Source organism: Salvelinus namaycush, chromosome 42, assembly GCF_016432855.1.
Source record: "Salvelinus namaycush isolate Seneca chromosome 42, SaNama_1.0, whole genome shotgun sequence".
Lineage (NCBI taxonomy): Eukaryota > Metazoa > Chordata > Actinopteri > Salmoniformes > Salmonidae > Salvelinus > Salvelinus namaycush.
In genome coordinates this window covers 14659964-14674168 of record NC_052348.1, presented here as the reverse complement: position 1 = coordinate 14674168, position 14205 = coordinate 14659964, and the positions used below count along the sequence as shown (strand labels likewise).

The 14205-nt window shown below is 45.8% G+C and overlaps 2 protein-coding genes across 2 annotated transcripts in view; one reads left to right on the top strand and one right to left on the bottom strand.

Annotated features, from left to right (window-relative positions):
* Positions 1-179: 179 nt before the first annotated feature.
* LOC120034938 (SWI/SNF-related matrix-associated actin-dependent regulator of chromatin subfamily A member 5-like) lies at positions 180-10067 on the top strand. The gene is made up of 23 exons (XM_038981642.1): positions 180-433; positions 1300-1410; positions 1515-1681; positions 1807-1907; positions 2386-2486; positions 2723-2902; positions 3290-3445; positions 3606-3737; positions 3942-4010; positions 4353-4462; positions 4569-4795; positions 5023-5144; positions 5366-5518; positions 5768-5900; positions 6021-6169; positions 6362-6589; positions 6992-7105; positions 7440-7562; positions 7755-7887; positions 8023-8141; positions 8713-8925; positions 9093-9206; positions 9431-10067. Exons 1-23 carry the CDS (start codon positions 359-361, stop codon positions 9497-9499), a joined length of 3099 nt encoding a protein of 1032 aa, XP_038837570.1. The 5' UTR covers positions 180-358; the 3' UTR covers positions 9500-10067.
* Positions 10068-11610: 1543 nt separating this feature from the next.
* LOC120034751 (FRAS1-related extracellular matrix protein 2-like) overlaps positions 11611-14205 on the bottom strand; it is a 55478-nt gene continuing 52883 nt past the window's right edge. The window contains exons 22-24 of the mRNA XM_038981356.1: positions 13094-13281; positions 12474-12620; positions 11611-12213 (exon numbers count right to left, since the gene is read on the bottom strand). Coding sequence (XP_038837284.1) covers positions 11611-12213; positions 12474-12620; positions 13094-13281 — 938 coding nt within the window. The remainder of the gene's footprint in view (positions 12214-12473; positions 12621-13093; positions 13282-14205) is intronic.

Genomic DNA, 14205 nt, shown 5'->3' with positions numbered 1-14205 from the left:
ACGCACTAACTGAGCTCATAGCCATTGGATAGGCATAGCATTTAGACTGATTGATGTAGTAGGTGGGTTATAAGTCAGTAAATGTGTGCAGTTTTTGCATTTTGGGGGAAAAACACGCAGCCACGCTACCAAAGTCTCGCGAGACAAAGCGGAACCTTTGTGAACGCGGGTAGCGGGGAAAGGAAGCTAGCGAATGAATCACTTGTAGCCAGCCAGTTTCTTTCATAATAAACAGTAGGACTATAGCAGCGTATTTTCTGAAAGAAAGTTTTTGAAAAACATATCTGCCATTTATAGGCGGACGAAGTAATCGAATAAACAGACGATCAGTTTAAATCGAGGAAGAAATTCGATAACAATGTCCGAGACTGGAAACGGCGTGGAGCTGCGGGAAGAGCAAGCAGTTGAACTTGAAGAAACCGGAGGAGTGGAGGTGAGCCTGAACAAAATAATAATAATACAAATTCTGAGCCCATCATTCGAAAAAAATGTCTCAACAAGTTTTAGATTATGCTAAAATCAACCATATGTCTTTTGTGAGTTCCAAATCGAGCCATCTCAAACTTTGTCTTTGCTAGCTCGAGTTGTTTAGCTAGCTAGCATTAGGGTCGTTAGCTAACGTTAATCGACAGCTCCGACCCATCTTCCCGGAGAGTGTGTCTCGCAGTACTGTATAGTAGAGCTAGCAGCTAGCCTGTTTCATAAACACTCAGCTAACTATGCTAGCTAACGTTACAGCTAGTACACTTTATTTTAATACGCATCAAGAGTTTCTATACAGTTGTAGCAGTTGTTTACACCTGCTTGACGCTGCATTCGAGCCTCTTTATACTAGTGCAGCTTATCTCACATTAAGACAACTGGGAACTCTCAGTCAAATCGTGACCCCAGTGATCTTCAGGTTGGAAAGTCGGAGCTCTAGAGCAGTTTTTCCCGAACCTGGTCCTCGAGTACCCCCAACAGATTCGTTGTTGTAGCCCCTTGACAAACACACCTCGTCCAACTCATTTAGGGCTTGTTGACAAGTTGAACCAGGTTTGCTTGTCCAGGGTTACAATAAAAAGGTGTACTGTTGGGGGTACTCGAGGACAAGGGTTGGGAAACACTGCTCTAGAAAGATGCCCAAGTTCCAGATTTGGAATCCCGAGTTAGATGACCTTTTCAAAATATTTTTCCCAGTTGGAGATTGTTTTTCTTCTTTTTTGAGTTCCAACTTGTCTTGAAGCCACTTAGGTCAGAAGTCTGAGATTTCTGAATTCTCAGTTGTTTTGAAAGTGGCGTTACATTCCTATTTTCCAGGAAAAGGATGATGTGTCAGAGGCCAGCAAGGAGGAGTCTTCTGAAGCCGGACAGGATGCCCAAGATGAGGACCCCTCTTCATCTATAGCGCCAGCCTATGAGGAGAAAGTGGTAATGGCACACTGCTAGATGTTCATTTACAGTTTTAATATGTAATTATCCGGTTGTAAACGTAATTTGTTGCTCACAAAGTTTCACTGCTTTTCTGTGTGTAGGCATCAGACCGGACCAACAGATTTGAGTACCTACTGAAGCAGACAGAGGTGTTTGCCCATTTCATCCAACCTGCGGCCCAGAAGACCCCCACCTCCCCGCTCAAGATGAAGCCAGGGCGCCCTCGTGTCAAGAAGGATGAGAAACAGAATCTCCTCTCGGTCGGAGAGTGAGTATACAACGCAACACGCAGAACACTTGACCTGATGATTCGTCAGTCTTCCGTGGGAGTACATTTGGTGTACGTTTTGGGCATTTGATATGCTGTCTCTGATGAATTGCTCTCTTTGACAGTAACCGTCATCGTCGCACAGAGCAGGAAGAGGATGAAGAGCTGCTGAGCGAAAGCAGCAAGACCACCAACGTCTGCACCCGCTTCGACGAATCTCCCTCCTGTAAGCAGTCGCATGGTTTTACTTATTAAAGCTACAATATGTAACTTCTTGGGCGACCCGACCAAATTCACATAGTAATGCGTGTTATATATATCTCATTGAAAGCAAGTCTAAGATGCGGTAGATCTGTTCTAGGTACTCATTTTCTATGCTATCTGTGGTTAAGTTTTGCATCTTTTACTTTCGGTTTTGTACACCTGCTTCAAACAGCTGAAAATACAAAATGTTTTAGTTATGAAAAATACATTTCCCAGCGGTTTAGATGTTACAAAGATTCTCTACACTAAACTTGCTTGTTTTGTCACAGGCTGAAATTGGGTGAACTATTAGAATTTTAGCAACCAGGAAATGGCTTCTGCATAGTGCATCTTTAATGTAGCAAAGTCCTGACCGGGACTACTATAGTCCATATTTGAATGGTAAGTATGTCAAACTTGTGAAATTCTGAGTATGTTGTGCTGTATCTATCTCCCAACAGTTGTAAAAGGGGGTACAATGAGAGACTACCAGGTCCGTGGCCTGAACTGGCTCATCTCTCTGTATGAGAATGGAATCAACGGGATTCTTGCTGATGAAATGGTAGGTTCTTGTTTCAAACTAAAGTGAAAAATATTACCTTTTTGGTATTACGGTAGTTCTACATGCATATCTCTTGATCACTAGCTGTTTGTGTGTGTGAGAGATACTCATGAAGAAATCCTCCTGGACTAGAGCAGTAACAGCATCCAAAGACCCATTCATGCTAAAATCGGTATTCAAATTATTGTGCTTTTAAAAAATATATATATACTCACACCTTGCTTGTTGTCCTTCAGGGTTTGGGTAAGACCCTGCAGACCATCTCTCTGCTGGGGTACATGAAGCACTACAGGAGCATCCCCGGGCCCCACATGGTGCTGGTGCCCAAGTCCACCCTGTACAACTGGATGAACGAGTTCAAACGTTGGGTCCCCTCCCTCAAAGCAGTCTGCCTCATCGGAGACCGAGAGCAGAGGGTGAGCTATGAGCAGCAGCAGACCACATGAATTCTCTGATGTAAAATGAACAGGGCATGTTGATTGCTGTAGATCAACTGGAAGGCATTGGGTGGTGACTGTGGGACAGTGTTGAGGCTTATGTGTTTTCCAATGTTCCATATGGGAAGAAATGTTGTCATGGAAATAGTTAATCTCTATCTCTGTCTGCAACTGAAAACGTAACACGTAGATTTCCTGCAACATAAGACTACTAATGGGTATTCTGCATAATGCAAGCCAATGCAAGTCAGTCATTTTTCAATAACTTGTACTACAGCAGTTGCAGCGCGTTAGACTGATGTTGCTGGGACTTTGGTCTTGTGCCCCACCGATAACCCTGTATCTTCACCCTCTTTTTTTCCCCAGAATGCCCTGATCAGAGATGTGCTGCTGCCAGGGGAGTGGGATGTGTGTGTCACCTCTTACGAGATGCTCATCATAGAGAAGGCCGTGTTCAAGAAGTTTAACTGGAGGTACCTGGTCATCGACGAGGCCCACAGGATCAAGAACGAGAAGTCAAAGGTTAGGGAGCTTCTTAAGTTGACACACACACACTGTATACATATTTGATTAAATGTAAATATGTGATTTAAATGTGTATATACACTAACAAAACGTCAATGGGCTCAACTCACAAAATACTCTTCAATGTTTTTTTAACCTGTGTATGTATGTGCTGTAGCTGTCTGAGATAGTGCGTGAATTCAAGACCACCAACCGTCTGCTGCTAACCGGCACCCCGCTGCAGAACAACCTCCACGAGCTCTGGGCCCTGCTTAACTTCCTGCTGCCAGACGTCTTCAACTCCTCAGAGGTAAGAGGCAGATAAAATAGGATGAACTTTAATGTACCTGAGGGGAACAAATTGTTGAACACAGACAATTACCCTCCATTAATACTACAGTTTGGGAATAACGCTTAGTAACACTTAGTGAAAATAACAATATTCTCTATTTTTCACTTATTTAAAGGGCCCTGAAAATATGGATTGATTAAACTTTTTATTTTTCTCTCGAAGGACTTTGACTCATGGTTTGACACCAACAACTGCCTGGGGGATCAGAAGTTGGTGGAACGTCTTCACACTGTAAGTATCTGAAACACTTCCTTACATTTAACTGTACTCTATACGTGAATCTGTACTGTGTATATATGAATAGTGAGTAAATAGTATTTTTGTCTCTTGGTGCTTTGACAATGTATTACTTTCAATTTTAATGTAATAACATCTTATGTTGTTCTTGTCTATAACTGTTTTTTGTGGACCCAGGAAGAGTAGCAGCTGCATGTTCCACAGTTAATGGGGATCCTAATGAACTAAACATGTATCCATGTAAGTTTTTTATCAAATAGTGTTATGGGGCCTTCCCTTACCTTTCATTGGTTGTTCTCTGTCTGTGTGTGTGTGTGTGTGTGTGGGTGGGTGTAGGTACTGCGTCCTTTCCTGCTGCGTCGTATCAAAAATGAGGTGGAGAAGTCTCTGCTGCCTAAGAAAGAGATCAAGATGTACGTGGGGCTGAGTAAGATGCAGAGAGAATGGTGAGTAGCCCACACACAGTCAACGTATGCCCTTTCTCCGCCAAACAAATTCTTCAGCCCTACACACTATAATGTGTATTGAAAACACTGTCCCGTCTCTCCTCAGGTACACCAAGATCCTGATGAAGGACATAGACATCCTGAACTCTGCAGGGAAGATGGACAAGATGCGTCTGCTCAATGTCTTGATGCAGCTGAGGAAGTGCTGCAACCACCCGTACCTGTTTGACGGGGCCGAGCCCGGCCCGCCCTACACCACCGACCTGCACCTGGCCGTCAACAGCGGCAAGATGGCCGTCCTTGACAAGCTACTGCCCAAGATGAAGGCTCAGGGTGGGTGAACAAAAGGCTCCCCTCTAAGACGAGTTACAAACTTGGTGTTTTTATGGCCTGTTTGATGGCTCTGTGGCCCTTTCAACTTTAAAGTTGATATGGAGACAGTGTTGTGTAAAGGCTATTTCAGACTTTTTGTGATTCAAACTACTATGCTAAAGTTGCAGCAATGTAGGCATGGTGGATGATTGATTGGCGGCCATTTTGAACTCCCCTCCCTCTCCCAGGCTCCCGTGTGCTGATCTTCAGCCAGATGACCAGGATGCTGGACATCTTGGAGGACTACTGCATGTGGCGCAACTTCGGCTACTGTCGCCTGGACGGACAGACGCCCCACGAGGAGAGACAGGTACAACTATGAATCCCATTCCTGGATCTCATTAACGGCAGTGGCTTATTACCCTGGTCCCAGATCTGTTTGTGTTGCCTTGGTGTGACATTGACCATAGGAGTTGGCAGGGCAGCACACGCAGATCTGGGACCAGGCTAATAAATGGCTTGTAAATACAATTTAACTCGTTGCAGTTTGAACACACTTCATTTAACACTACGTGTCCCATGTTCCTCTAGATCTCCATCAACACGTACAATGAGGAGAACAGCCCTAAGTTTCTCTTCATGTTGAGCACCAGGGCCGGAGGGCTGGGTATTAACCTGGCCACAGCTGACGTGGTCATTCTCTATGACTCAGACTGGAACCCTCAGGTCGACCTACAGGCCATGGTCAGTACCTCTCATTGACCCACGTTAGTGGACTAATTAATCAGTCTTTTATATGACATTTTACTATTACTGTAGTTAGAATTTGCCCTACGGATTTAACATGTTCAATTCCCCCTAGTTTGAATCATATCACAACAAGTGAGCTTACATTCGATAGAATCTCTCACCAGTAACTTAATTTATCAAGATGCTTCTACCTGGTAACTGTTAGACACTTACCTGTTTGGTTCATTTAACTTTTCTTCTCAGGACCGAGCTCACAGGATTGGTCAAAAGAAGCAGGTGCGCGTGTTCCGTTTCATTACGGAAAACACAGTAGAGGAGAGGATCGTGGAGCGGGCCGAGATGAAGCTCCAACTGGAGTCCATCGTCATCCAGCAAGGTACTGCACCGGTGGCCATTTTGGATCTCCTCTTCCCAGCTTCAAACCTACACTATTGAAGTCAATGCCTTGGTAATGCAACTGTCTGACTTGTCTGTGTCTACTGTGTCTGTTCTGCAGGAAGGCTAGTGGATCCCAACGCCAACAAGCTGGGGAAGGACGAGATGCTGTCTATCATTCGGCACGGCGCCACGCACGTCTTCGCCTCCAAGGAGAGCGACATCACCGATGATGACATCGATGAGATCCTGGAACGAGGCGAGAAGAAGGTCAGAACACAGGCGGACAAGGGCCTAGCGCTAGCATTGGGCCTAGCATTAGCATTTATCTGCACTCAGATCATTTATATAATATGTGATAGCATTGCTATATGTGGGTTGATATGGCAGTATCTAGAGGCCAAACACATTAGCAATGTGTAGCTAGATGCTAACTCTTTGCTGTGTGTTTGTATCTGACAGACCATGGAGTTGAAGGAGAAGATGAACACCATGGGCGAGAGCTCCCTGAGGAACTTCACCATGGAGTCCGACAACAGTGTGTACACCTTCGAAGGAGAGGACTACAGGGAGAAGAAGAAGGTGGTCACCAACTGGATCGAGCCACCCAAGAGAGAGAGGAAGGCCAACTACGCCGTCGATGCCTACTTTAGAGAGGCCCTGCGTGTCAGCGAGCCCAAAGCACCCAAGGTAAGCCTCACTACCGCCGGCCTCTGGCTATGTATACGCACGCCGCTGGGATAGCTGTGTGGAATGAATTAGGCCATCTTTCTCCATGACTAAAACTCCTGTCCTTCCAGACTATCTTTCTCCATGTCTAAAACTGCTGTTCTCCTCTTCCAGGCCATCTTTCTCCATGACTAAAACTGCTGTTCTCCTCTTCCAGGCCGTCTTTCTCCATGACTAAAACTCCTGTCCTCTTCCAGACTATCTTTCTCCATGTCTAAAACTGCTGTTCTCCTCTTCCAGACTATCTTTCTCCATGACTAAAACTCCTGTCCTCTTCCAGACTATCTTTCTCCATGACTAAAACTCCTGTCCTCTTCCAGACTATCTTTCTCCCTGACTAAAACTGCTGTTCTCCTCTTCCAGGCTCCTCGTCCACCTAAGCAGCCCAATGTGCAGGACTTCCAGTTCTTCCCCCCAAGGCTGTTTGAACTGCTGGAGAAAGAGATCCTATTCTACAGGAAGACTATCGGCTACAAGGTATACAAGTATAGGTATACAAGGTATACTATCGGCTACAAGGTATACAAGTATAGGTATACAAGGTATACTATCGGCTACAAGGTATCAGTGATGGCAGCTGCCACTTAAAATCGAATGACGGGCTCATAGTAATGGCTGGAATAGTATATATGTGTTTGAGCCGTCCTCCCCTCACCAGCCTCCTCTGTGGTCAGTTATGATGCCGTCAGTGTGATAATGTTCCATCAGACGGCGGCCATTTTGGATCTCCTTTGCATTTTCAAACCAACACAGTCGGTTTAGAATGGGATGTATCTGTTGAGTGTATATGTGATATACATTTTCTCTCCAGGTTCCTCGTAACCCAGAACTGCCCAACTCGGCCCAGCACCAGAAGGAGGAGCAGGCCAAGATTGACGAGGCCGAGGGCCTCTCAGAGGAGGAGCTGGAGGAGAAGGAGAACCTCCTCTCGCAGGTATTGGCTGAAACAAGACCTCCAACTTAAACACTCTAGACATTCATCATAGTGCCCTACTCCATGTCATATTTATAGAACTACATATAGTTCAGTTGAGATACTCTTTGTAATGGCTTCAACTACAAAGTAGAGACAAATGTTAGCATTTGTGGCTTGTGTCGTTACAAACGGTCATCGATCTCTCCACAGGGCTTCACCATCTGGAACAAGCGTGACTTTAACCAGTTCATCAAAGCCAATGAGAAATGGGGGAGAGACGACATCGAGAACATCGCCAGAGAGGTGGAGGGCAAAACCCCAGAGGAAGTCATGGAATATTCCGGTAAGAAGAATACTTTTTTTTTTCTCGCAGAAATGTATCTGAATCTACTTCTTATATAGCTAGTGGACATGACTCCCAAGTGTATGACAGAGATCTAGAGTATTATGATCTAAACGTGTGTGTGTGTACACACAGCTGTGTTCTGGGAGCGCTGCAACGAGCTGCAGGACATTGAGAAGATCATGGCTCAGATCGAGAGAGGAGAGGCCCGCATCCAGAGGAGGATCAGCATCAAGAAAGCACTGGACACAAAGGTAAGCCATTTCAGTGAGGTCATCATTAACAAGAACAACATTGGGGAGCCAAGACCTTTTATTTTGATCAGATGATCGATACAGTTGTGAGAACCTCTGGGCCCTCCCAACCCTTATGAAGGTATGTGTCTGGGCCCCCCCAACCCTTCTGAAGGAATGTGTCTGGGCCCCCCCAACCCTTCTGAAGGAATGTGTCTGGGCCCCCCCCAACCCTTATGAAGGAATGTGTCTGGGCCCCCCCAACCCTTCTGAAGGAATGTGTCTGGGCCCTCCCAACCCTTCTGAAGGAATGTGTCTGGGCCCTCCCAACCCTTCTGAAGGAATGTGTCTGGGCCCTCCCAACCCTTCTGAAGGAATGTGTCTGGGCCCTCCCAACCCTTCTGAAGGAATGTGTCTGGGCCCTCCCAACCCTTCTGAAGGAATGTGTCTGGGCCCTCCCAACCCTTCTGAAGGAATGTGTCTGGGCCCTCCCAACCCTTCTGAAGAAATGTGTCTGGAGCTCGTGTCTGATCATGTCTACCGGAGGCTTACCATACACCCTGAAGGACATCTTTTCTCTCCCTCGTTGTAGATTGGTCGCTACAAGGCGCCGTTCCACCAGTTGAGGATCTCGTACGGCACCAACAAGGGGAAGAACTACACGGAGGAGGAGGACCGCTTCCTCATTTGCATGCTGCACAAGCTGGGCTTCGAAAAGGAGTCAGTCTACGACGAGCTGCGCCAGTGCATCCGCAACTCACCCCAGTTCCGCTTCGACTGGTTCCTCAAGTCCAGGACCGCCATGGTGAGTGGAGTGGCCCCGGGCCGACAGTGGAATTAAGTACAACTTTGTTGTAAAATCAATAGAGTACAACCTGTAGATGGAAATGTGTCTTTACTTCTTCAGTAACATGATAACCTTTCATTCAAAACATTATGCATTTCAAGAGTTGTGGTTGTGTGTGTGTGTAGGAGCTCCAGAGGCGATGCAACACCCTGATCACCCTGATTGAACGAGAGAACATGGAGCTGGAGGAGAGAGAGAAGGCAGAGAAGAAGAAGAAAGGACCACGGAGTCAGTCTTCTGTAAGACCACACTTGCATCTCCATCTCCTCAATGCATCTCCGTGCATTGTGCAGGAAGACACACACCACACTAACAATATCACACAATGTTCTTTTCCACTATATAGTCTTGTCTAAACCAATATACCATTGTAAGTAGACGTTATTGTATGAAGTGACGATTTTTATGATTATTTGAGCTGACACTCCTTTTCTGTCTTCCTCTTCATCCCACACTTCCTCAGGCTCAGAAGCGTAAGGGAGAAGGGACCCCAGACCCGCGAGGAGGCCGCAGGAAAAAGCTAAAGCTGTGAGGTGGTGATGGTCAGAATGAGGGCAGTGGCAGGCAGCAGTATAGTAGTCGTAGCGTCTGTTTGTTTTGTACGGGTTACCGTGGTGATACATGATGATGATGATGATTTACTGTATAAAACCCAAGAGGACTGAGCTTTTCTTCGCTATAGCGTGTCGTTCTATCTAGAAGATGCCAGGAGGGAACCTAGGTTCTTAGTGTCGATTTAAGGCAGCCCCCCGCACCTCTCCGATTCAGAGGGGTTGGGTTAAATGCGGAAGACACATTTCAGTTATACAACTGACTAGGTGTCCCTCTTTCCCTATTGTATTCCTTCTATACACAGGCCTGCTAGTAGGGACTAACTGGCATACTGCAGCTGATTTTAGTTGAATTTTCTTTTTTGTTTTAGTTTTCTACCCTTTTTTACTAGTACTTGAGGTGACGAGAAATGTATTTATGCCTGTTTGGTTATGTTATCACATTCCATTGATTGTTACGACACCTGTATGTATCCCCCCTCCCACTCTGTTATGTTACCGACCTACATTGTAGAAAATGTATTTTTGGAACGTGTCACTAATAAATTACCCCTTTTTTAAAAAATAAGTCTATTCTTATGCAAAGAAAATATACTTATGTTGAATATTTGTGCAAAGCTTTTCACACAAAGAGCCGTGGACGTTCACAAGCAGTCTGAGTGAAGACTAGGACCAAAATCATTCGGAAAAGTACATTTGTATTTGGCAGTTAAAGTTGGAGTACATCAAACAATTGATTGAAATTATCACAAAATTGATAAGTCACCAATTTGATCTAAATTGGTCGGAGACAAATTTCTGTACCTTAACTAATTGGCACCTATTAACTTATACTGTCACTTGCATAAGATCAAGATGGTCACATTCTTCAGTTGATAAACAGCATCAAATGTGGGGTTTACATATTTTTCAAGTTGCACCAGGGTTTAGTAATGAATACCTTTTTTGTTTTCATTGTCCTGTGTTGACTTTGAACATCCTATACATGCAGGTATGTACAGACTTATGAGAGTTAATAATATGCACATACACGTGATTTTTTTTTAAACCGCACCTGAAACAAAAATGTATAAAAACATTCTGAATGAATAGTTTACGCACTTGAATGACTAAAATGGGCAACATCACAATCCCATTGAATAGCACCATGTCTATGGGCACACCTGCTGACTACTGAGGGCTTTGTAAAGCATAGCAGTGCATCAATCAATATTAGAAAATACACACATTTACCACATTTGATACAGCCAGCCTCGACCGGACCGACACAACCCAACATTCGATCCACTTGGCTCTCTATCTTGCACTCAAAAAAACAAATATTAGTTGACACGGATTGAACGACCGACAACAAAAATACCACGATAGGCTAGTTCTCTTAAGAAAAACAGGACAGAATAGTCTCCTCAAAGCTGCTTTGCACTTTTACCTTCTGGAGATGCCATTACTGTTTTAAGATTTAATTGGGATGTTCAGCTATGGCAGTTAGCATAGTTGGAAGGGGTATTCTCCACAACATCAGCCCTTGGGGACTCCTAATATTTGACACATGAACTAAAGCACACCTGAATGGGGTTGAGGGGGACTAAAACCCATGTTATACCACAGGAAAAGGGGTGAAAACACTTCATTGAGGGTTCATGGATCCTCACATGACTTTCTCTCCAGGCTTGGTCAGCCATGCATTCATTCATACTCTGGTTATAGGCCCACAACACACATCAACTGACATCAACTGTCCCAATAATTGGCTGTGCTGTCTTCAGTGCTAGCCGAAGGCAGGGTTGGCCCTGTCTTAGGGCTCTATTCAATCCGTATTGCTGAAGATCAAGTGTTACAGCGTGATTGAAATTTAAAGCCAGTGTTCCCGAGTTAGCGGAGACTGTATTCACGCTGCATATGTCGGCTCAATCGGAAATGACCTTTACATTTCTATCACGCAATCTATAACGCCTCAGCGGTAAGGACTGGATAGAGCCATTAGACGGCAGCGCAGTGGTAGAGGGTGGAACTGTTGACAACTGTCAATGTCTTATCAGAAGGCCACGGGGACGGGATGGTGTTGGTAGGAGGGCTGTCTCTAGTCTTGAGCCTAGACCTCAGAGCTGTCCAAGCTGCTGCGTCCAGTACCCATCATGCCCTTTCTGCTGTTGCCACTCCCTCCGCTGTAGGCCGAGCACGACGAGGTGGAGTAGGGAGGGAACTGGCTCTTCTTCTGGTTCTTCCTCTTGCGCCGCACCAGCAGAATAACCACCATGGCAACCAGGCAGGTGAGAAGGATCAACCCGGCCAGGCCTACCAGCGTGGGCAGGGTGGAGGTGTCCGCTGGCTCCCTGCCGGAGCTCTCCAGGAGGGGGCGCTCCAGGAAGGGTGAGTCGCGGTCAGACCCAGCCCGGTCACGTCCCCCCCATGGCTGGCGCTGGCTCACCACCAGGCGGTCCGTGCGGTCCAGAGCGATGTGCTGGATGTTGGTTCCCCGATTGTTGTCGGTGCCGATGTCCTGGGCCAGGTCCGGAGCGGGGGCGGCACGACGGTAGCGACCCAGGGAGGAGGTGTGGAGGTCGGGCTGAGGGTCGGCCACGGAGGACAGGCTGTGGTGGTACTCCAGGCTGCGCTTGCCGATGCCACGGTTGGCGTTGTCTCGGGAGCGGACGGTGTAGATGGTGTGGATGAACCACTCCCGACCTGCAGCCACCTGGAACATCCAGACACAGTGGAGCTTGAGGTTAGTGATGAAGACTTTGGCCTATACCTTTCAGTGTGTGATTTCAAACTAAATTCCTGTGTTTTTTTGTGCAAGTAATCAAATTCAGATTTCAGAAACCAGATTTAATTCAACCATACAGAGACTATTTTCCCATTAGTATCCAGTTTACAGACCATATTAGGTACGATTAGAGTCAAAGAGAGCCTCTCTGGGGGAGGGGGGCTGCGTGCGTGCGCGTGTCAGCTGACCTGGAAGAGAGGCGAGGAGGACAGGGCGAATCCGTCTGAACCAGGCTGTCTGACCAGAGGCAGGCCTCCAGGAGTGTCCAGGGCCAGAGTGGCATCAAACAGCACATCTCCAAACGCTGTGGCCTGGGTCTCTGGCTGAGCCTTGTCCTGAGGAGCAAAACACACACACAGGTTAGACCACTGAAATAATTAGAGATAGAACCTAACTTAGAAATATTGTATAGGATGTCTATGGATTAGAGGTAGGTAGCTTAGCGGTTAAGAGCATTGGGCCAGTAATCAAAAGGTAACTGGTTCAAATACCGTGGCCGACTAGGTGAAAAATCTGTCGACGTGCCCTTGAGCAAGGCACTTAACCATAATAGCTCCTGTAAGTCGCTCTGGATAAGATCGTCTGCTAAATGACTAAAACGTAAAATGTATTTCAACAGTCTAACAGCAGCATGGCTCACATGTACTGAGATATCAAGAACACAAATGGTTGTAGATGGTTGAAGCAATTATTTAATTAATAAATATAGCAAAACTGACCAAACTGCATTCAAAGTGACCATAACAAAACTCCAGAGGAATCTCCCCCTGAGTGGAGGCATCATGTGTTAAGTGATTGCCGTACGCACCAGGATCTTGAATCTGTAGAGCAGTGAAGGTGCGTCGGCCAGGCAGCCATACTCCTTGTTGGTGGGGTTGTACTTGGGGACGTAACCGTCAGCTCCTGTACACAGGAACACCTTCTCTATACTGCAGGAGAAGGAGTCACCCAGGTTCTGGACTGGGTCCACCATCACACGGCCGTAGATAGAGGAGCCTGGAGATACGGATGGAGGGAGAGATTAGAGGAGGGTGGTGTCCATTGCTCTGTGACAGTTCAACAAGCACTGAAAGCTTCATTAAATGGTTATTAGACTGTTAAATATGATCTTTACATTCGAACTCGGAAAGCAGTTAGATAGAAAGCTGTGTGAGTTCTATAAGATAAAACAGCTAATATACACTGAGTGGACAAAACATTAGGAACACCTTTCTAATATTGAGTTGCACCCACTTTTGCCCTCAGAACAGCCTCAATTTGTCAGGGGTATGGACTCTACAAGGTGTCCAAAGCGTTCCACAGGGATGCTGGCCCATGTTGACTCCAGTGCTTCCCACAGCTGTGTCAAGTTGGCTGGATGTCCTTTTGGTGGTGGACCATTCTTGATACACAAACTATTGAGTGTGAAAAATCCCAGCAGAGTTGCAGTTGTTGACACTCAAACCGGTGCGCCTGGCACCTACTACCATACCCCATTCAAAGGCACTTCAATATTTTGCCTTGCCCATTCACCCTCTGAATGGCACACATACACAATCCATGTCTCAATTGTCTCAATGCTTAAAAATCCTTAATTAACCGGTCTCCTCTCCTTCATCTACACTGATTGAAGTGGATTTAACAAGTGACATCAACAAGGGATCATAGCTTTCACCTGGATTCACCTGTACATTCTATGTCATGGAAAGAGCATGTAAGTTGACTAGTGGTGTATCTATCTATATGTTGACTAGTGGTGTATCTATCTATATGTTGACTAGTGGTGTATCTATCTATATGTTGACTAGTGGTGTATACATCTATATGTTGACTAGTGGTGTATATATCTATATGTTGACTAGTGGTGTATCTATCTATATGTTGACTAGTGGTGTATATATCTATATGTTGACTAGTGGTGTATCTATCTATATGTTGACT